Source organism: Colias eurytheme, chromosome 6 (genome assembly GCF_061535395.1).
Source record: "Colias eurytheme isolate Ceu_HAF_F1 chromosome 6, ilColEury1 Martin Lab GWU primary, whole genome shotgun sequence".
Classification (NCBI taxonomy): Eukaryota; Metazoa; Arthropoda; class Insecta; order Lepidoptera; family Pieridae; genus Colias; species Colias eurytheme.
In genome coordinates this window covers 8,524,132-8,550,598 of record NC_142985.1, presented here as the reverse complement: position 1 = coordinate 8,550,598, position 26,467 = coordinate 8,524,132, and the positions used below count along the sequence as shown (strand labels likewise).

Here is a 26,467-nt window from a genome sequence, read left to right as displayed (position 1 = left end):
AACACCGTCACGTATTCGAACTACTTCGCTGAATGTCACCTATATTGACAGATGTTCGACGTTTTACTTAAAAAATTGGAGTTTTGCACTTAAGTAATGAAATACGTTGTTTAAAGATGAGAAGCATTGTAACAAGTCAAGGCATTTGGTTCCATATAGCGATGATGGGTTTCAGAATGTTTTACAATATTTATTTATGCATAATAGAACCGAATGCTTGTGGTTTTATTTTGCAATAAAAAAATTACAATTAAATTATGTATTTATTTTACGCATAACCACACCACAGAAACCTGGTTCCATTTTGTGTATTAAAAATAATTGTTATTAATAGAAATATGTGTAATGTATAATGGTACCAAGTAGGTGTGGATCTGTTTTGTATAAAATGACATGATAGTAATATCGTTTATTTGTTTGAACAAAGCAGTCCCGTGGTGCTGTGGTTCGGTTTTGCTTAATATGGTATTATTCGTTGTTGCTGGTGGTTCCTTTCTGCTTTTAGTATACCTTGTTTCCAACGTAAAAATCATGTGGTTCTTGTTTGTATAAGAATTTAGACCACTTTTGAATGAGTATTCTTCAATAAAAGTGAAAAACGAAATTTGTCGAGTGGTTCCATTTTGCATAAATACGGACAATTAGTTTTCATGTTTATTATATAAACAAAAATACACTTATTCTAATTCCATATCCTAGTATGTACTGTTTACAATAATGTAAAAAAATGATACAAATACATCTGAACATTATCAGACATTAAAATGTCTGTCTAGGTTTCCTTTAATTATAAAATTTTATTCCATAAAGGAACAAAGTCATTGGTATGAGTGTTTCTAAAAGCTCTTTATTCCAAGAACAGCGATGGCCAAAACACTTAAAAGTTGACTAAAAAGATTAGAATTTAGATAACACCCTTGGTTCCTTATATCATTACATAGTTAATAGTGTTAATTTTATTAAAAAATGGTTCAAAAAGATGTCTGCCTAATATTTTTATTCGGTTAGTTAGTAGATCACCCTAGAAAAGATTAATAAAAAAATGACCATGTTCCTTTATGGAAGAAGCTTAAAAATATGGAGGAATATCTAAATAATATTAATTTATATATTAGGTCTTTTTTCTATACATACATGATTAAGTTACAAAAATAATATAATAAATGTACCATTATAATGTAATATCAAGAAAACGATTTCAAATGTGCGTAATAGTTAAGGTAGAGTGTAATTTTTTTTTATTCTTCTGAAACATACATATAAGATACATAGGAGTTTATGCATTTAAGAGGTGTTAAGAAGAACCTGATGGAATACTTCCTCGTTTTACAAAAATACATGTTTGGTAGCCATAATAAATTTCAGTATAACCTTTACGACATTCGCATTTTTTTTATGCGTAATACATTCAAAATGTGAAGATAGCTCAATATCATGGTATGTACAATAACTATGTTTCCTACAGTTTTAGGAATTCCAAATATACAAAAAAAGTTTTATTTTGGATATTCATCTCAAATTATTATATTTTTATCTTCACCATTACAGTCGTAGGATGAATAACAAAAGTTCATATACATTTGAAACACACATTTTTAAGTCTTTGACTGAACATTTTGAGCGAGATGGTAAAATCTTTACCCAAAACATTATAATATGAAAATCATTCTGCAATTCTATTACATATCTTATTTATATTATGTATTTATTATTTTACCTACAGACGTAAATGCTATTTAGTCATATGTTTTATTACCTACTTAAATAAATGTTGACCTAATTAAAATGTTGTAATTAACAAAATATTAGATACATATTACAAAATATATAATATTATAGATTTTGCTATTGGCCCACGGATAAACAAAGGCAAGACTAGCTGTAGCTATATCAGAAAAAAATTATAAAATTGTCTCCTTTATATTCCTTATAAACTCGGTATATTTGGATAAGAGTATTTTACTTTGATTTTAACTTTTCTTTTTGTTATACCTTATTTCTATTCATGTAAAAACTCTACACTTGAAGGCATTATAAAATTAATAAATCGATAATACAATTAAAATATACATATATTATATTATGTACTTATACGATAAAATCTTATTGAACAATATTGCCGTTTTAAGTTATGATTAACTTCAATGTTTTGTTAAAATGTAAAATCAGCCATATATATAAAAATAAAAGGCTGGTTATTGCTTGTATATGGTAAAAATATATTCAATTGACGTGAGTCAATGAGTTGTGTCAAAAATATTGTAAGCCCCGTGTTTTGGGGAATTTCAGGATAATTCACCGATTGGTGCGTTCTGAAGCCACAAATCGTGTATGAAATTGTAGAGATCATCACTTACTGCAACCTGTAAAAAATATTTTGTCTAAAATTCTACTGAAAAAAAGGCGATGGTTCTGTATTTAAATATTATCATATTCCCAGCCATATATATCACTAGCCGATGGACAAGACTTTACGCAAATTTTAATAAAATATGTAAGTAATGATGATTCAAAAGTACTTCTAGAAGAAGTCTAATTGAATAAATAAATGTTTGAGTTTGAAACTTCAACCAATAAAATAACAATTGTCAAAATAATATAAAGCCTTTTTTATCTCCGCTATCATGCAACGAAAGCTCTATAAAAATAAGTAGCGATTGAATAATAATTCTTCTCAGACAAATAGATATGACAAAAAACCAACAACTTTTCTAACATGAAAAATATTTTGGACAACACATTTTTTTTACAAATGACGCAAAAATAAGTATTCGATGAAATAAAAAGTATACCTTATATGGTGTGGGGTTTAAATTCCTCTTAATATCCTGCCTCAGTGTCCTGAGGGAAGCCTGCACTCTTTCCCGCACCTCTGACAATGGTTTTGGTGGGTATGTAATTTGACCATCTTTCCAATATACCTGTAAGTATAATATTTTACTTTTTAAGTGTACATTTTCTGGATTTCCGTAGTTAGCTGAACTGAACTAGTAAAAAATAAGTATCAGAAAAATTCTGCATCAATATAACCTTGTTATGTTGTTTGTTTTAGTTAAAATCCTATGGAAAACAAAAATAAGTTAAAATAAGTAGTTACTTTGTCCGAATGCAGGCAGGTGAGGCCAGATTATTATATTTTAAGTTTATTGCAAGCATTTTAAGATAAACATTAAATAAAATGTTAACTAAACTGCCGAGGTCAAATGGAACTGGGCTGGACATGTTTGCCGAATGTCCGAAGAGTTGTGGGCAAAAATCACCACTATGTGGATCCCCGACAATGGAAAATGGCTGCGTATAAGGCCCAAAATCAGATGTCGCGGAAGAATTCTAACCAATTTCCCCGGCCCCATCATTAAAGCGGCTCGACGGAACACAGTGGGGTTTTAGTGGGTAAGAATCCGACATAACCCACGGCTCCTTCCTTTTGGAAGATTTACCCACTATATAAAAAAAGGCTCAAAATCAGATGGCGAAACGAACTGGACTCTCGTTGCAAGGAATGGACTAAAGTGACTAAGGAAGACGTGGACGGAGGGATGAGAGGCCTTTGCCCAGCAGTGGGACAGCCATGGCTGAATAATAAAAAAAGACGGGATGCACTCCGGGAGTGCCGTTTTATTACGCTTTTTCGATCAGGTCACGTGTCCTGACGCGAGTTTAAGATTTTATACCCAACGCCGCTAAAGAAGTTTTCACTTCAAAAAAATAACTGAATGTCGCAAATACATTCAAAATGGATTGTAGGTAGTATTAAAAAAATCACTACTTATAAATTAACATACCTTATAAAGATGTTCCACTTTGCTAGGAATAACATAAGCCCTTTTGGATTCTTGGAACGGATGTCTACAGAGCACTTTCTGTCCGACTTCTGGTGCGGGTTCCGAAGACCGCTGTAATAAGTCTATTAACGCGTGACCATCGGCACCAAATAACCGATATGCCTGGAAAAATAGAAGAAATAAGATACATAAATAAATAATTTTAGCATACAATGATTTTATACAGAATTGGCACGATAAAATAATTATTTATTAAGTACTTTCATTGAAACAGCAAACATTGCACTCAACACTAATACTAATATTATTAAGAAATTATAGTAGAGCTATTTTAATAGGAAACATTACATATTGGTTTAGATATATGGCATTTTTTTAATGTGTGAACAGAATAAGGGGATATACTTTTCAAATAAACGTTAAAAATCACAGAAAAAATAAATTCATGTCTTCCGAGTTTGCCATTAAAAACGAATATATATATGTTCGGATAGCAACACTATTTAAAAGGAACCCGTAAATTTTCAAACACTGCAACTTATAACACGTTATGTTTACATATTTATCTGTACAGCCTTATCGTATCATAACGTGCTCATTTGTATAATCTTTAAGTACGAGTCTCGGTGGAAAAATTACTGCATCGTAAAGTCGTAAATTATGAAAGATAAGCATTCGCAAATAGGAAGTGTACGATAAATATAAATTGCTTGTAGTGAAGAGGCAACATAAAACATGTTTGTCAATAATGAATTAATGTTATGCAGGCCTATTAATACTTATGTGGTTCTTCACTTTCAGGATACAATGTATAATATAAAATGGGTTTGACGCACTTGGTGCACTTCTCAACTTGTACACCATGCTCAAATGGTGAACTTAGCAACTTGTACACTTCTCAAATGGTACACTTCGCGACTGGTACACGTCTCAAATGGTGCACTTCGCAAATGGTGCACTTTTTAAGATTAGTTGAGATTTGGAAAAATTGTGTAAAAATGAAAGAATTTTTAGTTTTGGATGTTTAATTTTTATAATTATGTCAACACAATAATAATAATTAAACTATACAGAATCACCTTAAACACTATAACATTTTGGGTCATTTTTATTTTTTCAAAAATAAAAATGTGACTCAGATATAATAAAAATAATATAATTATGTCAAAAAAAACTAGATTTACAGTAAAAAAATATCATAATAAAGATATGATATAATATCATATTATATCAATAACCTTTGTAATATTATTATTTAACTTTTAACTATTACTAATTAAATAAAAGCTTTAAATTAAATCATAACCTGTTTCTTAAAAACAAATTATATAAATATAACTTTTACTTATTATTACTTTTACTAATTATATATAAATATATACTAATAAAAGTTAAATAAAGTTGCCGAAGGTAGTGGATCAAGATGTTGATGCCAAAACAAAACCGTGTGGCTATTTATGAGTACCTCTTCAAAGAGGGTGTTATGGTAGCCAAAAAGGACTACCATGCTCCCAAACACCCCGACCTGGAGAAAATCCCTAACCTTCAAGTTATCAAAGCTATGCAGTCACTGAAATCAAGAGGTTATGTTAAGGAACAGTTCGCCTGGAGGCATTTCTATTGGTACCTAACTAACGAGGGCATCGAGTACCTGAGGATATTCCTTCACTTGCCCCCTGAAATTGTGCCCGCGACACTGAAACGCTCAGTGAGAACAGAGACAGTCCGCCGCGGGGCTGTCGGCCGCCCGGACGCGCCCGCACGTTCAGCCGAAGACCGGTCAGCTTACCGTCGCGCTCCGACCACACCTGGTGCACCTCACGACAAGAAGGCTGACGTTGGACCTGGATCAGCTGATGTTGAATTCAGAGGTGGATATGGACGTGGCAGGCCTGCTCCCTAACTTAGGTTTAATAAAATAAAAAAATATAAAAATATGATATTATATCATATCTTTATTATGATATTTTTTTACTGTAAATCTACTTTTTTTTGACATAATTATATTATTTTTATTATATCCGAGTCACATTTTTATTTTTGAAAAAATAAAAATGACCCAAAATGTTATAGTGTTTAAGGTGATTCTGTATAATTTAATTATTATTATTGTGTTGACATAATTATAAAAATTAAACATCCAAAACTAAAAATTCTTTCATTTTTACACAATTTTTCCAAATCTCAACTAATCTTAAAAAGTGCACCATTTGCGAAGTGCACCATTTGAGACGTGTACCAGTCGCGAAGTGTACCATTTGAGAAGTGTACAAGTTGCTAAGTTCACCATTTGAGCATGGTGTACAAGTTGAGAAGTGCACCAAGTGCGTCAAACCCTGTATATGTATAATCACTACTGTATCTCACAGATAAAGAAATATACATTTATAGAACTTAATTAAGCCATTATTTAGTGAGCCTTTTGAGTATTAAATTTAAATTATAATTGAAAAATTCTCATATAAGTTATATGACGTTTAATAATACTGAACTGGTAAAAAATAGATACTATCATTAACAAATCTTAAGTTTCAACATAAAACAATAAAGATTTTTAGAAACATTATTTTTCACATTAGGTACTTCAAATTTTTATATAATATAGGTATACATTTTACGTGCACGTTTCGTAAAATTATTATTTTTAGAAATTATATTTTGGACTTATAGAAGCTCTTTTTGTAAATATTACGAAAACAAGAACTGAGGAAAAAAATATGTAAGTAATTTTGTTTTTAAATAGAAAACTGCGACTTGTACACTTCAACGTTATACGCATGTGGCATGGCCACAATATTGTGATAATGAACATTATTAAAGATATGAGTTATATAAGTGATAGTATGTGAAGATGTATTTCATGTTGACGTCATGACCTTCAGTTATCTTGTTTTATTATAAAATGTTAAACCGGTACTGTCTAACGTTAATTTAGGTCACCAGCAGTAATTAGCACTCGTAAGATTTTATGATTTATTTTAAACTTTGTCCTTGCATATTTTTCCAAATAATATGGAACACGAAACAAAACAATTTAACTAGTAAATCCAGATTTACCCAGATAGTACCTACATCTCACAAGTATAAACTATCCTACTGTACTTTTCTGGATAGTGCAACCACTAATTGAGATCAAAGAATCACCAACTTTAATAGTTAGGTAGTAATGCTTAAATAATAATAATATGTAGTAAGGTATATGTACCTCTTTATGCCCTGGAATTGTCACTTTGCCGACATCTTGACTGAGTTTGATCCGTGGTTGTCCGTTTATTTCCACTAATTTATATACGCAGCCAAGAGCGGGTTGTTTTTGACACGTAACTGTAATAGAAGGAAACAATTATAGAGTTATCTTTAGAATACATGCCTAAAATGTTTATTAAATTTAACAACATTTTAACACTCTAGACAACTTAACAGTATTTTGTACCCTCTTTATGTTTATATTTCTTGTTTTGTACCTCTTCCTATGTATCTTTAATTTAATATGAAATTTCCGTAATATTATATCTCACCCAAGTGCGTTCCAATGCCGAAGCAGTCGATAGCATGTCCTTGTTCGTGTAGGCTCAATATTGTTTCTTCGTTAATGTCATTAGAGGCCACAATAGTCAGTTTAGCGAACCATGGCAAATGGAACATTTCGGCTATTTGCTTGAAGGTGTCTCTCGCCAGAACTGATAGATATGCCAAGTCCCCACTATCTATGCGAATTCCCACAGCTCTATAGCCGCAGTCGTTGAGCGCTAGCGCCACTGCACTAAAGTTTAGTAGCCCGCTCCTATGGGACAATACTTGTGTCTTAGATTAAGATATAGAAAATGTTGCTTTTTAATATTTCATTGACGTATAAACATCTAGGCTCAAGCGTAAAAGGTAGTTAAAAATGCTCAAGCCGCGTTCGTTGCAAACGTTCATTAAAATTCACACCTTATTGTGTGGCAGTAGTGTTCTCTATCTAATATACGCGTTGTAGATTTTTCCGTCGGATAAATTTTAAGCACGACAGTGAGTTTAGTTGTTTATTGTATGTCTGGATTAAATGATGGATTAAAAATAGGGGTTGGACTGGATTTAATTTAATTTGATATTATTTACACAGGCTGATTATAACAGACAGACAAAGAAAGAAGTAATATTTCGTCTGAAAAATTATTACTTGAATTTGACATGAACTTACTAATTTATATACATGAAATCCTACATTAAATAAAATAAAAATAATATAGTCTGGAAGATATGTCATTAGTAGTATTACTGGTTTATACTAGTTTGATGTAGATGTGTATTTGTATTCATTATGAACAATTGAGAGCTAGATAACTCACTTGTGTAAATTTAATAAAAAGCAATAAAATTTCAATCATAAAATGTTAAGCGGGCGTGCCGCCATTATCTCTAATTATTGATATGAATGCTCTGATAATATTGTTTACGCTGCAATATCTTACAAAGAAAGCGTAAGATATATCTTTATTAAAGAAATGATGTCATATATGTAACAAACTGAGAGCATTCCGTGAATAAATTGAGTTCAATAAAAGAATTCTGTCATTGAACAAGTTTTGGTTCATAAGGTTATGTGTACTAAATAGGTACGGGAAAGATAACGACTCATATCTTAATACTACGAGGTATTAAGCGTTAATATAAAGGCAGTATGAGCATTGTGTTTTTTATATCTATTATGGTTGATAAGATAATTTTCATAATTAGAAACAGAAAATACATTAGGTTTTTGTCAATATATCTCATATGTAATTAGAAAATGTATGCGCATTGATGTAAAATTTTTTAATGAAAAAAATAATCAGTTACTTTAATGTATCCGTTATAACAGGTATTTCATTGGTTCGAATATATTACATCATATTATGTCATAATTAATGATATTGTGTGTGATAACAATAAAAAGTGAAAATAATAACAATTCACATGCAAATGTGGAATTCGATAAAATGCTGACCCGCTTTATTTTTTTTCCAACACTATACATAATAATCAACACTAATCAAGATTGTTTATAATAATTGTAAAAAGTTTTTTATTTCATGTTATGACTATGTTTTTATCATACTTTTTATTTTTTAATTCTCAACTTGATACGACGTGATTCAGAAAAAGAAGTCCAAAGTATATTATAATTAGTGAAAGAGTATTTTTATCAATACCTGCATATTTATCATTTTTGGCTCTTAGAGCGTAGTCGCACTATGCGGGTAGCCGCATTGCGGGTAGCCGTCCGGCTGACCGCAATCACAATTTTGTACGTAATATTCATTTCTATGCGCACTGTGCGGTCTGCGGTAGCCGCATCGCAGTGCGCATAGAAATGAATATTACGTACATAATTGTGATTGCGGTCAGCCGGACGGCTACCCGCAATGCGGCTACCCGCATAGTGCGTATACGCTCTTAATCTTCCAATAATTAATTTATCATGGAAATTTGATCTTCATTTGATGATATTATGGTTAAATTTGCAATTAATTATTACCTACTATTCTTTTCAATATGGATAGCGAAACGTATAGATTTGTTGTAGATAATTTATGAATTGGTTAATAATTAAATACGTGCATTAAAAATAAACTCAGTATTATACGGAGTGCAATAAAAATGTAATAAAAAAATAATAATGAAAAGTGCAATCCCTATACAATGCAACTGTGCCCAATGATCCGTCGTCCCTTCAACATTACATAAGGACAATACGCCACACTGAAGCAAAATGAAGTCCGCACGGACCGGTGCCCTGTATAATGTATATATACATGTAACGTCACCGAGCGCCGTCTGTTCGCACTTGTGACGAGCTACGATACCCCAGAAGTGTGCCGTATCCAAGAAGCATATATCTAATACACTGGAGATTGCACTATGACTATTAACTTGTAACAAGAAAATATGACCTTGAATGACGCCTGTATGTTTTTTTATCCCTTTCACACCAACTTGCCAAGTTAGGTGTGAAAGGGATAAAAAAACATACAGGCGTCATTCAACGTCATATTTTCTTGTTACAAGTTAATGTTCATACTGAAATCTCCAGTGTATTAGATATAAGCTTCTTGGCCGTATCTGAAACATGCCCTCAATGAATGTATGAAGTGACAGCCGAGCCCTGAACTGAATGAGATGACGGCGTTCTCCATTTACCTCAGTGTGCGTTCGAGCGGGCTAGATCCACTACGGAAAGTCGGGTCAGTTCGGCCATTGGTGCCACAGTTGCGATTGGCGGGGCTAAGGTACCTCTTCACATCGTACGTGTCGACGAGCGCGAGGAAGCCAGTGGGGAAGGCGATGGCGTAGGATATGAGGGCGGCCAGTTCCCCGTCGCTGGCTTGTTCCGCGAGTATGGGCGCCAGGCGAGTCCGCCAGGACAAAGATAGCTGCAGCAGGTCGCACTGCGTCTGTGTCGTGGCGTGACGCAACGTGACGCGCTGGATGTCGTCCAGCGAACTGAATGACGTCACGAAAGAGTGCGCGTGCGTGCCCTTAACGGGGATGTTGAACATCTTGCCGGCTAGCACGTTGCTTGTGCCGTCAAAGCCGCCTGGAATGCGATTAGGTAGAACATAACTATTTCACGCATGAGTTGAACTGTTTAGTTAGATGCTTTTGACATAATTAATTATCTTGGACTGTAACCAAATGTTCAACTTTAATAAAAATGGAAAAGATGTGTTGAATTAATCCGAATTTTAATAAAGAATTTTGTGTTGCCTGTCTTCATATTTCGTGAATGAGGCATAATTTAAAGTTTTTGATAATTCACAGAATAATTTACTCCAATATTTAAAACATTACTGAAATATTTCGCCAAAAGAAATGTGAACAGCATGAAAACTATTTACATTATACGATTTTATCGTCACTAAAGGCAGACAAAACTTATGATAAGTATTCCAAATGGGTCATATTCAAAGTCAAGGATTGCGCTTGCATGATTAGAACGAATTAAAGAAACTTCTATTCGTTATTCGAAACTTTTATGAATGGATAACTCATTCGATCGCGGTATAGAAGTTACGGCGACCCCGTGCCTGGTACGATTTAGTTTCACAGCAACATAAGCCGCAGGTAAACGCTAATATAATCAATAATACGGACAAGATAATTTCTTTTATATCATGACTCATACCATCACCTTAGTTAACCTTCCCTCGAATACAAACTTTAATTTAATATTGATCTTATCGTAAACGAGCACGTTGTACTTACCGATGTAAGCATATTTTGAAGCTGATAAACCCCCATCGGGGCCTTGGGCTCTTCTTAAGCCAAATTCGAGTAAAGATATATTCTTTCCAGCGAACATTCTATATCGAGCTGCATTTGTTGCCATTAAACTAAAAAATATATTTTTAGTAATTAAAAAACGGTTAGTGCACTCTTATTTCTAATAACAGATTTCTTAATTGATATTATAAAGATTTGTGGTAATAATGTGATCATTTCTTGGATTTCGGCATGGTTATGTTGAGGTTAGTGGGTCAATTATAAAACTATGATAAGTTAATGATTCAAAGCAAATTGCTACTGTGAAAAAAAAACAAAGTTAACAGCTACATGTTGTATTAAACATTTATTATTACATACATTGCAATCAAGTTGGTTAGCCAAGCCTATCTGATAAGCATTATCTAACTAAACACGAATAGCTCAGCTTATTGCCATATAATATATAAAGCTTAAATATTTAATCATGTCTATATCGTAGTCATTTCATGGGATTTAAATAGCAGTATTGGGTTTGTTATCTTCTATACAAATATTATAAAGAGGAAAGGTTTGATTTTTTGTTTGTTTGTTTGTATGAATTGAATAGGCTCCGAAACTACTTGGCAGATTTGAAAAATTCTTTCACTGTTGGAAAGCTACATCATTTCTGAGTGACATAGGCTAGGTTTTATCCCGGAAATCCCACGGGAACGGGAACTATGCGGGTTTTTTTTTTGAAAACGCGGGCGAAGCCGCAGGCGGATTGCTAGTCTACAATATTTATTTAACTAGATCATTGTATTTGTCGTAATACATACTATGTAATAATGATTAAATGGTTATTGATCTCTTGGCCTGGCCAAGTTGAAAAAAATTCAAACCTCAATTGCCTAAAGCACGAGTCTTTGGAGAATCAACACCTACGTAAACCTAACTAGGAAAAGATAAAAAAAATGAAATTTTTTATAGACTTTTCTACCAGCCAGCGATTACCTATAACATGCTAACAATTAACCTAACAAGACAAATTCCTCAACATAATCATTTCCGGAAATGCAGAGCTTTCAAATTTTGCACGATGTGTAAAAAACAATTTGAAGGTATTGTAACCATCAAAATAAACAAATATTGTAGCAATAGCGAATTTCCAATAAACAAAAAATTTAAAATGTCGATATTTGACAATAACGCCCATTTCCTTTTACGAGTGAAATATAATATACTTTATTTCATTTCAAGTAATACAATAATTAATTTCGAGGAAAAAACTTACCCACGTATGTTTAAATAATTATTGTTTAGTATAATTAATAGGTGAATAAAAAAAATAACTTATTATTTTGTACATTTAAGGTTTTATTGAAATGAGATATTTAATGTAGGTACCTAATGAAGACAAAATGAATGTTGTTTTAGTGGCTTACCTTGCAAAATTAACCAGGGTCAATAACGTCGTCTCTAATAACTGAGCGATAATCAAAGGTCCTTCTACTCGCAGTAAGGGAACTCTGAAAGAAAAAACCATATGAAAATAACAATTTTAATGCTTATTCGATAACTAGCTTTTGTATCGCGGATTCGTCCTCATAATTCAAACTCAAACATTTCAAAAATGAAATGAAAAGTGTTGCGGCGTGAACGATAGACAAAATAAAACACTATCGCATTTACAATATTAGTTAATAAAAATGATTTTAATATTATAAAAAATCTCTCTCGTAATCGCTTTCGTCGCTTATACTTATATTTTGTAGTAACTAGTTAGATAGTTATAAATATTACATTATTTTTAATAGTTTTTCGACTTCAGTTTAAATGGGCCAAAGCAATAAAGGATTTTGTTTCTATACTCCATATGACATTACTATATAGACTAGCAGTTGACCATATAGGTCGTAGGCAGAGTGAGTAAAGCCTCCCATAGTATAACATAAGTGGGTTTTTGGTAAGGTAGGTAAGAACATTGGTTAGGAACTCAATATAATTTATAAAATATGTGTTATCTTTAAATATAGATGGATACTGATATCTTATATTATAGCCACTTAATTAGCTCTTTATGATGAGCTACACACTTTGGAAGATATAATCTGATAAGAGGTTACGAAGTTCGCTTAACACAAAATATAATTTTTATAAAAGACGACAGTCATACGGAAGCTATATTATATCATCGTGATTTTAAATACATCATGATAAACGAGTAAATAATGAAAGACTCAATAGCCTGAGAAGTAGGCGTTTGAATAAATTATGTATTTACGTTTGTAATTTGTACATATGTACGATGTAGTACGGCGATACTCGATAGACAACTGACTCATACGTCGACATGCCATGCATTACATCGTGTTATTTTCATTGCATGACGAGATCATCGATGCTGCATCTAATTCAATACGTTTATTTTTATTGATGCAATGAAATACAATACGCAATAATCGATACACGATATCAGCGATATTGTGGTCGTTTACCTTCATGAGTAGACAGAGAATGAAAAATTTTACTCTTTAAACTTTAAATACAACTTGGTGCGGTAAAGAAGTTTCTGATATTATAATTTGGTTTGTTAATACTTCGTGACAAAAATGAACAAGCGTAATATGATACTTAAATGTGTCGCGTAAGGAAAATTCGTATTGAAAACGTAATTTTACATAGGTTTAACAAAATATAACCGACACCGCGGGCGATAGGCTAGTATTAGTAATCTAATAGATCATATATCAATAAACTGTTGTAAATAATATGATGAAGCAAAACCTCGGCGGAAATCATTATTGCAGTTAATAATACCATTTGATGTATGACATACATTACTTCATAATAGTAATTTTCAAAGAGAGTTCCCACAGCATTAGAATAAAGTATGACAACATAATATCTACTAAAAATATTATGCAGTCTCGTTCATCTTATAAATAAAACTAGATTTCCGCCCGCGTTTTCAAAGGAAAACCCGCATAGTTCCCGTTCCCGTGGGATTTCCGGGATAAAACCTATGTGTTAATCCAAGTTACCCTCTATATGTGTGCTAAATTTCATTGTAATCGGTTCAGTCGTTTTTACGTGAAAGAGTAACAAAAATCCATACAAACTTTCGCCTTTATAATAGTATTAAGATGGTTTCTTTTTGCTTATTTTCAAAAAAGTCATTTGCAAAATTAAAGAACCAAATACAAAAATTGTAAGACTTATGAACTTATGAAATTTTCAAATTAAAAGACCAAATAAATTTTAAGTGAGGTGTACTACAAACTTAGCTAAATCATTGGATGTATATTAGAAGAATTATTTAAATCCAAAAAGAAAATTTTTGGAGACTCATTTCTTGTGTGGTGCTCTTGAACATGTGATAGGAATGGTAATTAGGTGTTGCACCTAATTAATTATCAATTAAATTAAATTGGCTTAAACTTTTTACACATAATACATTTATTTGGCTGTTTTTTAAATATTATTGATTGTATCTAATATTATGGTGCATTGTTACTTAGAAAATTGTTAATCGTTAAAATATTGTTAATCAATAATTCTTAATGTACCAATAAGAAATATTTATATGTACTTATTAGAAAAAACTTAAAAAATAAACATACTTAATATATTGCAAATAGCAGACATTCATAAATATTCTTTGAATATTAAAAAAAAAAAGAAATATCTTTACTTTGCATTAAAGAAAATCTATATAATAAAAGAATTATATTACCTTGGGAAAACCACAGATCCTTCTTCTATTGCACTCAATTTAATATCCTTGCAAGTTAAATCCTTGAGATAATCGAAAAATTCACATTCAATGGTCGAAGGTAGTGTTTGTCTTAAGTAATCAATATCTAGAAAAATATCATGAGGAAGAAAACATTCAATTAGAAACATGCAAATGACCATAAAAGTAAATTGATTATAAAAAATGTAGGTTACTTACAAAGCATTTCTAAGATATTGGTTCATAACTCTATATAATATAGTTTTAAATATAAAATCAAATATTACTCACCACTATCTGAATAATTAAAATTCTGTAAAAACTTCAAACATTCTTCGAGTCCAGCGAATATGGTAAATTCTCCTTGAAAGGGATTTGTACGGAAAAATAAATCAAACACTGCAACATCATTCACTTTACCAGATTTCCAATATGCATATGCCATTGTAATTTGATATAAATCTGAAAATAAAGATAAAATTTTTTTTTGTTTGTATAAACATTTCAAAATTAATATATGTATACAGTAAATAATTTATTATTTCCTTATTTGTAGCAATATGCAATATTTATACAAAAATAATCATGGTAATATTTTAAATTAAGTACAAACTTTGTTCAACAAACAAATATTAATTCAATAATTTTAATGAAATATAGATATTGCATTATTAGTTAATTTACTTTCGAGTCTAAAATTATAAAATAAATCCAATTGGGTAATTAATGTATACATAACTTGAATTAAACCTCAATAAATATTACAATGGAATTTGGAACTGAGTAAATGATGGAAGCCTTAATTATATTCAAAATAAGAACTCTTTTTTTTTTAAACTTACCTGTAAGTAAAGGTTGAACCACTCCGTTTTGTCTTGCCATTGTTTTATCATAACAAAATTGTCTACTAGACATCTTCGTTGTAAGAAAGATTCAATATTACGTACGGTAGGTCGTCAACGGCGTGAGAAATGTATGATATCTGTCGGGCGACTAATAAAAGAAACAATTTCATCGTGATCAAACGACCTAGACTTATCAGCCCGCCAAACACTGTTTGATTTGACGGGAATTTACGCAAGCGCAGTGCCGAGTTTCAGAAATTGAATCTTATAAATATTTCATAGCAATGCGATGTAAATATTAAATGAAATAAGGGCAGATATGCGACCAGTTTTAAATGTAATAGATGATTTAAAGTACAAATCATATAATTTTTAATCAAACTTGCCTGTTGACTTTTGACAAGGAAAATCTGACATATGCTATTGTCTTTTTTGACAAATAAATGTCATTTAATTTGACAATGTATATTCGTTCTAAAATATTATAAGAGTATCTTTCTTTAAAAATATATTGTGAGAAATAGATAAAAATCTGTATTGTATGCAAATTCTCCACCACACATTACTTCACTTTGTACAAAAATACATTTAAAGACTTAATTTTTTCCTTCACTATTTATATAAATATTATATTTTAGAAATAATTATAAAGGAGAATGGGCATTTTACTATGGAAGTTGGGCCTGAACCCTTGAGTTGGACCAATACACATGAGATATTGTTTTTATAATAGATCATAACCCATACATAAAGGGAAAAATATATATAAAAAAATAATCAACCGGGTTTTTGTACAGTCACATCAAGTTTTATTTCTTTGTGTATAATATTTTTTGCAATAAATAACTGTTATAAGACAATGACAATATCTTTATGTTACTCCAATTCACTTTCACTTACAAATACGTACTAATCTTAAGCCTTCTAATAACCGAAATACACTAATATTATGTTTTGTAACATGTACCTATACCGTGTTTATTATAATTCAACGTAGTTAGACGTTTTTTTGTGGTTAAACTCAGTCACTCCAGTGATATTTAGATTTATATTTACTTCACTCGAATTAAAAACACCGTTATTGTGCGCAAAATAAGAGCCAAATAAATAAAACTTTTTGCCTTGACTGTACAAGAACCCGGTTGATTTATTTTTTTATTTTATTTTTTTCGTAAGGTATGTGTAATGATCTATCACAAAAACAATATTTCGTGTGTATTGGTCTTAGCCCAAGTTTCAGGCCCAATTTGCCCATTCTCCTTTATTGTGATTTTATCAGACATCTCAGCAAATACTTTTAACTAAAATGGTCCGAATGAGAGACTTTTTCATTCCAACTGGACAAGAGACAACTCTTTCTAACTAGGTGACCATGGCTCAACAAAATAAGGGACAAATTGCTTGAAAAGCGAACAGGTCACATAATATAGTGATGTTAAGCTAGGTACCTAATTTAATGTTTGTAAAAATAAACTAATATGTAGTATACTTAGTATATTGTACGGTAAAAGTGTTTAAAAACACCGTAAGTCATAATTTTCATTCATAGCTGAATAATAAAATTTTATCGTAGCCTCCGTATCTCCGTATTTTACCGATAGATGTTGCAAAGTCAAACAAAATTCATGGTCACCCTAACTACCATTTCTCCAAACATCAATGATTGGTTCAGTGGTCAAAAAGTTAGACAAGGACCATTTACCGTTGGGAGATACAAGTAACTAGTCCACAACTAGCACAGATCTTGTACCAGCTAGATCGATAGACTAATCTGTTCTGTGGTCTTTGACAGACTTAGTATATTGTTATCTGTGGACAGATTGCACGAACCCGCGAAATGTGCGCGAAATCGTAAGTCCAATTTGAATTATTGGTAAAACACTGCCTGTCGAGTAAGTTACTTTTTAGTTGTAGTGAATAAATTATGACTGAGCTCAATAATTGCTTAAACTTAATCAGTATTTATAATTGTGTGTTATTTAGATGCTTTCCAATAAATAATGGCTTTTTTAAACTATAGCTTAGCTTACAATTCAGTATACTTATGTAGAGTCATAAACGTGTGTAAATTATAAACGCTGACATAAAATAATTGTATAATTTATGGATTAAGAATTTATTTAATTATTATATTGTGCAACAAAAAAGGTAAGTAACTCATGCAATTCAATTATTGAAGTAATTAAAAAGTAACAGGCCTAGTATTAGACTAGGTACTTACTTATTAAAACTAAGTAGAACATGATTTTCTATCGGCAGAAATGAAATAACATGTTTGTAATTTTCATCATTTTAATTGAACATTTTTAGAAAACAAGCCTAGAGGACGATCTTTGCCTGGATGATATTTTTCATAGTGTAGATAAAGACCTCTTCTAGTTACAAACTTCTCTGTGCAATGGATACAATGAAATGGTTTTATTCCAGTGTGTTTATACATATGGTACTGAAAGAAAACATTTAAATTACATTACATTATTTATCATGAATGAAAATTTATGCATGACTGAATGAAAATTTTATTTGAGATTTGTTTACAGAATGAGAACACAGGAAAAAAACATTATGAGTATATTCTAATATAATTTTATGATTATCATAAGTGAATATTTTTTGTTTGATTTGAACTTAAACTGGAAAAAATTAAGCAAAAGATGACCGGGTGCATTGGAAGATAGGGTGCATTGGGTGCAATTCTGAATGTTGTGGTAAATCTAATGTTGAGAAATTAATAAAGAAATTTGTACTAAAAAATTCCGTTATGAAACTTGCATATTTAAATACAATACCTTCACAATCACAATAACTACTTCCAATAAAACAATTTTCTCAAGTAGTACCTACTCATAATTTTAACAAACACTTTGAAGTGATATTTGAAATTACCCAACATTTGCACAAGCACATTACAAAATTTATAATATATTTTGTAAAACTTACTGTGAAATTATCCTTTTTATTAAAAGTATGTGAGCACAACTGGCATTGGTATTTAAATGGACCATTTGTAGTTTTGTCTGTCTTTTCCTTCGGTGCAATGGGTCTAAGATACAAAGATTCAGAAAATTCTGAAACTTCAGTTTGCTTCTTCCTGTTTTTGCTACTTTCTTGTACTGTTGCAGTTGGATGCATTCTAGATTTATGAGCATAGCAATTACCAGAACTGGCAAAGCCTTTATTACAGACAGGACACTTAAAGGGTTTGGCCCCTGTGTGTTTGTTCATGTGGAACTGAAATGAAAATGTATAAAAAATATTGATTGTAAATGCTGCTATCATGTATCATTCTAGCTGAAATGTTCGCTTACATTCTAAGATAGAAAGATTTGATCTTTATCCACTTCAAAATGGAAGTCATCCTTAGCTCAGTAAAAAAAATTATAATATATTCATTAAGTACAAAGTGAACTTAATAAAAAAAAGTATGTACCTATACATAATATAAATAGTTACTCTGAATTATTTATTTAGATAAAAAAAGTTTCATACCCTCAGTTCCTGAAATCTCTTGAAACTCTTCTTACACATAGTGCAATGGTGTGGTCTTTCATTACTGTGTGATATATTATGGTTTCTAAAAGTACTTCTTGTTGCATAAGATCGACCACACTTGTTACACGTGTAAAGTTTTTTGTTGGAGAAATGAATTGCCATATGTGCATTTAGATTTTTCTCCGACCTAAATCTACAATAAAAGTTTGTTATAAATTATAATAGTTCTTATAGCAGCTACTTTAGACAACTCAAAATGTATATAGTATAATTTTTTTTGATTCCTACTTACGATCGCTTGCACATGGCGCATTTACGGGTACCATTGTGTTGCTTAATATGTGTCATGAACTCAGCCCCCCTAGTCAAGTGGCTTTCTGTTAGCGTAGCGTTCAATAGAATAGACTACGAATGTATGAGATTGACGTAGGCTGTAGATAAACGTATCTATAGGTTACGTCAATCTCATACATTCGTAGTCTATTCTTTTGAACGCTACGCTAACAGAAAGCCACTTGACTAGGGGGGCAGTTTTGAATTCGAAAGCTTTGTCGCAAATTGTGCAGGTGTATAGTTTGCCAGCTTCTCCAGGAGATAAATGGGACCACATATGATTTTTTAGCGCTATCTCTGAAAGGAATTTTCTGTGGCATGATTTGCAAGGAAACGGTTTCTGTGCATCTGTGTTTTCGTCGTCAACTTTGAGGGTGGGATTGTTATATAGTCTCGTTAAGGTTACATTTTCCCCGTCAGCACTATTCAAATACGTAATTCCTGTGCTGTCTTCTTTTTCTATTACTACATTAGTTTGTTTTGTGCTAATTCTAGTCGTGTCCGGATTTGTTTGTGAAATTGAAATATTTTCATTAGTACAGTCATATAATTCCAAGCTCAGTTTTAGAAGTGTTTCTTGTGCATTCCTAGCCAAATCTATAAAGTCACAAACGTTTTGTAATTGTCTGCAACACTCGATACAAATACTTTTTGGTAAGTTGTCATCGCGCTCGATCTGAAAAGTGAAATTTAAATATGACTTAAGTGGGGTTGCGGTCTTAATACCACATAAACATTAATTACTCTACACTGAACTGAACTTTTGGATGACAAAAAACACTAAACTTTTTGTGTTTTTTGTCCTCCAAAATTACATTCATATTTTGATGTAATGTAGTGACGATTTCTAGCAATTCAATTAATACAAAGATGAATCAAATTTGTCGTGTATGTCTAGATGGTACGTGATAGGTATCTACTTAATATTTTAAAGCTGGAGTTTGTTTGTTTGTACGCGCTAATCTCAGGAACTACTGGGCCGATTTAAAAAAAATATTTCTGTGTTAGATAACCCATTCATCGAGGAAGGCTATAGGTGTAGGCTATATTATATCATCACGCTAAACAGGAGCAGGGCCACGCGGGTTAAACCGCGGAGCGTAGCTAGTGTGAAATAAATTGGAAATTAGTTCTTTTAGTTCATTTGGTAACAAATTGAAACTGAAATATAGATATTGTTTCTCGGAATATTGTATTTGCGTTCGTTACAAGTCGATAAAGGACTATCTTTTTAATAATTAGAAGTCAACAAAAACTTATTAAAAACATCTTCAGAAAACGTATATCTTTTGAAATATAAACTAGGTAGTTATGAGTATTTTATTCTAAATAAGTAGGTACCTACGCACTTAATTAATAATTGAAAACATAAAACGCACCTCGATTAACAAATATTTGTTCAATTTATTTTGGAGTTGCATTGAAGCAGCTTCTGCGCCAAATATCATTATTGTTGTTTCCTTTTCCTTAGCACAAAGTCTGCAACATCTATCACCCATTTTTACCTTTTAAAAATCACTGATGAACTATTTAAAATTGTTTGAATCGCAAAATTATCCTAAAAACACTGTAAAATAACTATTACGCGAACATTTTCCGTGCAGATGCGATATCGCGCATGCGCGCGTTCATTTGCTTTGTATACTTGAACATTATTGATATTATGATTGCAAAGTAGCAATGCGCAAACTCCATCGAACCAACAATTTTAGCTTTAGCGCACTAATTTTAGGGTACAAAGTGGAGGCTATATTTGTTAATACTTCTCTAATTTGCCAGTATTTAATGTACAACCGTAATCTAACAATCTTATTATACCTAGGTACCAAGTCTACGTAACTTGCCTCAAACAAGATAATACTTTTGTGATTTCTTAATACATTGGTTATACAATCGTAGTTATTGAGGAGTCTAAAATTTGGGTATAGGTACTTTTTACTGATAATAAAATCCAAAGTATATCCAAATTTAGTTGATAATCAAAGAAATCTATTTAATACCCAGGTTCTTACGTCCTATCAATACTTACCTATCAATACTTACCTATCAATTTTATAGTTCAGCTTATACCTTATAGGAAATTCATTTGCGGAGGCATAACTGGTAGCATTCACCATCAGGTGACCCAACAGCTCCTTTACAAAATATAAAAATATAAGGATTTACAAAGCACTGTAGTGTACAGTCACTTCAGGTTAATTAACTTTGTAGCTTCCTATGTAAATCCTTTTTTATGGTTAAATACAATTTATCATACAGTTTCAGCATTAGATAATAATTTAAATTGGAATATTTAGTATATACCTACCTACCTAGATTTGCTAGTCGTAATCTACCTACTATGCATCAGTAAGGACTGTACTATTAAAAAGAGCGTAGTGCCTTGTATGATTTAAATCCTTCCCAGCATGAAGAGCTTAATGAAGAAACCATTATAATGCACAGGTTTTTTTGTTACGGGTTCCGCTGACATATGCGAATGTAATAAGGATAAGTAATCGAGTTTACATGATCATTATAAACATCCAATAACTTTAATTTACACCTAAATTAAATGATGTAATTGTGTTGATCTAGCCGATGCGTACTAATTATTTGTAAGATACGTTACATTAGTTAGTAACTAATCAATTTAAAGGGGATCAAAAAAAAATGTACCCAATGTAGGTATCGATTATAATTATTATGACTAATAATACGGAATACCTATGGTTTTCAAAAAAAAATGTATCCGTGTAGTAGTGTACCTACCTACACACGTAAGAAGTGAAACTTCTTTATGGCCTTATTTTTCAAAAAATAATTTACCTACTATATGCAACTTTACAGAAATACTTAATACGTCGAATCACGCGTGGTAGGGATAAAAAAAAGATGGCTCGTAACGGAAAAATGTCACGCGTAACGAAAAAATGTTACACAATTTTTTTTTCCAACCCTGATAAAGTTTCACTTCAATATATAAATTAAATATATTTCTGAGTAAATTGAAGCCACAATAAAGTACTTATATTAAATTCATCGTATTAAGTGAACTACGGAATCCTAAAAAACATTGTCCTCGTCATTTTAAATACTTAAAAAAAAAGTTTGTAGTTATTGGCATGTCCACCTGTTATAAAACGTCACAGGTACGTTGTGGGAACGGACGTTGATTTAGAGGGTTTAATGGGGTTATGCTGGTAGCATTGTTCAGAAGGAGCAATGAAGGATAGACGTTAAGTAGGTACAGGTATGGGAGCAGGCGGGTTGAGGGGCATCGTTCTTGAAGACCGGTCCTCGCGGGAGGAGCGGCGCGGGTGCGCGTGGGCAGGGAGAACGCGAGGTGCGGGCGGGGCGTCCGTCACTCGGCAGTCGCGCACCGAGCGCTATACTACGAATACGTCGGGTGGCGCCGCGCCAACCCGTCGCGTGATAGTGTTGTGTCACAGCGGTGGGCCAGGTCGGTTTCGAGATTTCTTCGTTCCGACGTAACCATGGCTCTCAATTCGGACGGTGAACAGAAATCGAACCTGGTCCTCCGCGTGGATCAGGATTCTGACTCGGTTCTGCAATCGTTGTTCGACACAGTGCTCAAGCCGGACTCGAAACGACCGCTACAGGTGCCTCTGCGAATGCGACAGCTTCCAAAGTCGTTCTTTAACCCGCCGTCGACCGGTTCTAAGTCGCCATCTGTGTCTCATTCGCGAGAAAACTCGGCTGACTCCGCGTTCGGATCGTCATCCGCGACGGGCTCCGTGCCGGTGTCTCACTCTCGGGCGCACTCCTCACCTGCGAGCTTACAGCAGACGTATGCCGCGGGACAGCAGACCCAGCAACCGCCCCTTCACCACCAACACAGTAAACAGAGATCATATGATGTGGGAACTCATATACCAGATGAGCTCGGCCCACTTCCAGCTGGTTGGGAACAAGCACGGACACCAGAAGGACAGATATACTATCTTAAGTAAGTCTATATAATATCTTCTTTTATAAAGTAGCCACTCCCGGCCTCTTTTTATTTTTTCTACTCACCAAAAAAATCATAAAAATAAATAGATGATAATCTTGAATGGATCAGTCTCCATAAACTTGTTTTGAAATTAGAAACTGACTCAAATGAACATCAGGCGGATCTTGTTTACTCAGACAAGTTCTTTTGTGTTACTATTTTATTTACACATTCAATTTTTGTTATCTACCTTGTAGCTTTGACACTATTCTTTATACCGCCTGAGATTGGGTAATATGTCCACAAAAAAGGTAGGTCCTACTTTCATACTGGCTGAGAGCATAACATCATCTATATATAGGTAATTTGATCATATATAATAATAATAAATAATTACAATATACCTAGGTACAAGGATATAATTAAACTATTCATATACATATATATACCACATTTATACTAAATATTTAGAATGGATTTGATCTCTATTAATAATAATAAAGCTCATCAAAAAAGTTAATCGTTATGTAAAAGATGACAAATATTAATTAATTACTTGTGTTTCATAATGGATCCCATCTATATCGTAGTCCATCTATGATATTATGGGCAGTGGTTATATATTTTGATATTTAAATATAAATCTATTTAGGCGATACTTGCTAATCATCATGATCATCAAAATTATCTTCGGCAATACTTGGACTATATTATTAAATATAATTTGGAAAATCCAAAAGTGCACGCCTCATAATTTTTTTTTAATAAATATTTATTAATTATTATTTTTGTTTATTTAATAACAATTAAACCACATCGAATCAGACCCTGAAAAATGAAAGGGTTCTATTCCTGAGCATACTCAAGCGTAAGAGAAAAAAAAAGACTCGATTAGTAAAGTATTTCGGTCGCTATCGTGTTAACAAGAAAAAGGATCCGCACATACAGACACACGGACGTCCAAGACAGAACTTTTTTAAACTGTTTTTTAACTAGTTTAAATAACAAAAATGACATCAAAAATATCATGAACGTTAAAAATAGTGTTTTTTCTTAATATGTGTGTGTATGTATTATCTTACAAGTGCAATGTATGATACATAAAGACATTTTAAGTTTGAAAAATCAGATGTTTTGCGCGAAGTGACAGTAGTACCCACCTCAACGCTTCGCTTATGAGGCGTGCAAAACGTACCAAAGCGAATAATCACGTTAAATAACAAAATAGATTTAAGGTTGTAAGGTTTATAGGTTACGGTGACTTATTAAAAGTCTTCACCTTGCAAAATTGCTATCTAAGTCTCGTAAGTGTTGTTAGGAATTATACCTATTTTAAAATTTAATCGTACTTACCGAATGATTTTAGATTCAGACAGCATTATGAAAATTGACAGATATTTGAAATTATATATAAAAATCCTTAAAATCATATTATAATTAACGACATCATTTAAAAAATCTAGGAACATGATTGTACCTGTATTTCGCCTTGAAATGCAACAAAAGCTAAAACTTCAGCTAAATAACATAAAAATTTGTGCGGGTAAGAACCTAAGACCAAAATAAATTAAATTAAATATAGATAACCTAACGTAACATAAATAAATTTCAATTATCTTGTCAACATGCGCATTATTCTTAAAAAAATAGTAGTTCAGTACTTTTACTTTATTAATATTTTTGGGTACAGTATCCTCCTTGCATCACAAGAATAAATTACGTATCGTACCTATGTATTTTTCTTACTTTATCACAACAAAAAATATAAACAGTAAGTAATTATTTTCGATGGACAACCTGACTTTCTTGTATTATTTTTTCTTGAATTATCTATCAATCAATGAATAATAGTTTAATGATAACGATGAAAAAACTGAATTCCAAGAAATAATTTATTTTGATATTTTAAGAGTTAGATGAAAGAGTAAAGCGCATCACACACGGTGAAGATACTATAATATTTTATGTTAAGATTCTCTAATATAAAATATTACAGTATCTTAAGGTATCGGGTATCAGCGTTCTGATCATCATTATTCTTTTTGTCATTGCGTACTAAGACCCCTGTAGAACCGCCATCCATTTACAAATGACCCGAAATTTTGTGTCAGTGTTAATTGTCATAAATTGTCATGAAATATTATAGTATCTTCACCGTGTGTGATGCGCTTAATACTTAATTTTGTAAAGATACTTATGAGTGGCTACTGCTATAATGTTACAAATGCAGAATAGAAACAGCGACTGATAAACTATCAAGGTATTATATCGTATAGAGGCGCCAACCAAAAATAATAAAAATGTTTCTAAATTACAGCAAGAGTACGGTTAATGCTTATCATTAGGTATCAAATGCTTCATGTTGAAAACATATTGTCGTCACAAGTTATCTTATCGCGATCGTATACCTTTCGTCAATGCTCAACAATGAAGTATGATAAACTTGGGAAAATGATTCATGATGTAAACAGAACAACGTCGAATATAGGTTGCTGCTTATTAATTTCTTTCCTTGTCTTGTGTTCAAAGTAAAATTCATAATACATATATCTAATCACGGTTATTATCCTTTTGGTGTACTCAACTATGTGATCATGCTAATAATACACGGAAGTACTTATCTTTTGTAATTGAATTTCAACGTAAAACATCCTGTAGTTTTTACATAATATTTTCTTTAGATTGTACTGTAAATAGAAAAATCGTTGGGATAATACAGTTGTTACATAATCAATGATTACTACATTATATTATATAGATTACTAGCTTACCGCCCGCGGCTTCGCCCGCGTTTTCAAAGAAAAACCCGTTCCCGTAGGATTTCCGGGATAAAACCTATCCTATGTCCTTTCTCGGGTATCAAAATATCTCTATACCAAATTTCACGCAAAGTGGTTCAGTAGTTAAGGCGTGATTGAGTAACAGACAGACAGACAGAGTTACTTTCGCATTTATAATATTAGTATGGATGATCGATACCTACCTACATTAAAATATTATGTTCTTTATATAGGGATATATAAGTCTTTAAGAACGGCCGCAACTTGTAAAATAAATAAATAATTTGGAAAATCCAAAAGTGCACGCCTCATAATTTTTTTTAATAAATATTTATTAATTATTATTTTTGTTTATT

At 32.0% G+C, this 26,467-nt stretch overlaps 4 protein-coding genes across 7 annotated transcripts in view; 2 read left to right on the top strand and 2 right to left on the bottom strand.

Moving 5' to 3' along the window:
* Window positions 1-1,843: 1,843 nt before the first annotated feature.
* On the bottom strand, window positions 1,844-15,958 carry Naprt (nicotinate phosphoribosyltransferase). Of its 2 annotated transcripts, none has more exons than XM_090102983.1 (11): window positions 15,570-15,958; window positions 15,019-15,189; window positions 14,728-14,854; window positions 12,437-12,520; window positions 11,013-11,140; window positions 9,948-10,344; window positions 7,304-7,569; window positions 6,991-7,109; window positions 3,786-3,947; window positions 2,793-2,921; window positions 1,844-2,363 (listed from the first exon to the last, which is right to left on the bottom strand). In XM_090102983.1, exons 1-11 carry the CDS (start codon window positions 15,640-15,642, stop codon window positions 2,286-2,288), a joined length of 1,734 nt encoding a protein of 577 aa, XP_089959109.1. In that variant the 5' UTR covers window positions 15,643-15,958; the 3' UTR covers window positions 1,844-2,285. The 2 variants fall into 2 exon arrangements, with proteins under 2 accessions (XP_089959109.1, XP_089959110.1); XM_090102984.1 differs by having other exon boundaries at window positions 1,846-2,363; window positions 10,041-10,344.
* On the top strand, window positions 5,189-5,720 carry LOC149907851 (small ribosomal subunit protein eS10). The gene has a single exon (XM_090103412.1). The coding sequence runs from the start codon at window positions 5,209-5,211 to the stop codon at window positions 5,686-5,688; it is 480 nt and encodes a 159-aa protein (XP_089959538.1). The 5' UTR covers window positions 5,189-5,208; the 3' UTR covers window positions 5,689-5,720.
* Window positions 15,959-17,856: 1,898 nt separating the features above from the next.
* On the bottom strand, window positions 17,857-21,030 carry LOC149907849 (uncharacterized). Its single transcript, XM_090102586.1, has 6 exons — window positions 20,777-21,030; window positions 19,580-20,073; window positions 19,357-19,425; window positions 19,062-19,257; window positions 18,513-18,803; window positions 17,857-18,018 (listed from the first exon to the last, which is right to left on the bottom strand). Exons 1-6 carry the CDS (start codon window positions 20,894-20,896, stop codon window positions 17,860-17,862), a joined length of 1,329 nt encoding a protein of 442 aa, XP_089958712.1. The 5' UTR covers window positions 20,897-21,030; the 3' UTR covers window positions 17,857-17,859.
* A 1,699-nt stretch (window positions 21,031-22,729) lies between these two features.
* The window catches only part of yki (Transcriptional coactivator yki), a 25,508-nt gene continuing 21,770 nt past the window's right edge, over window positions 22,730-26,467 (top strand). The window contains exon 1 of one of the 3 annotated variants that reach the window (XM_090102967.1): window positions 22,730-23,346. In XM_090102967.1, the coding sequence (XP_089959093.1) occupies window positions 22,874-23,346 (473 nt within the window). In that variant the 5' untranslated portion in view covers window positions 22,730-22,873. The remainder of the gene's footprint in view (window positions 23,347-26,467) is intronic. The other 2 variants (XM_090102966.1, XM_090102965.1) reach the window with 2 other exon arrangements.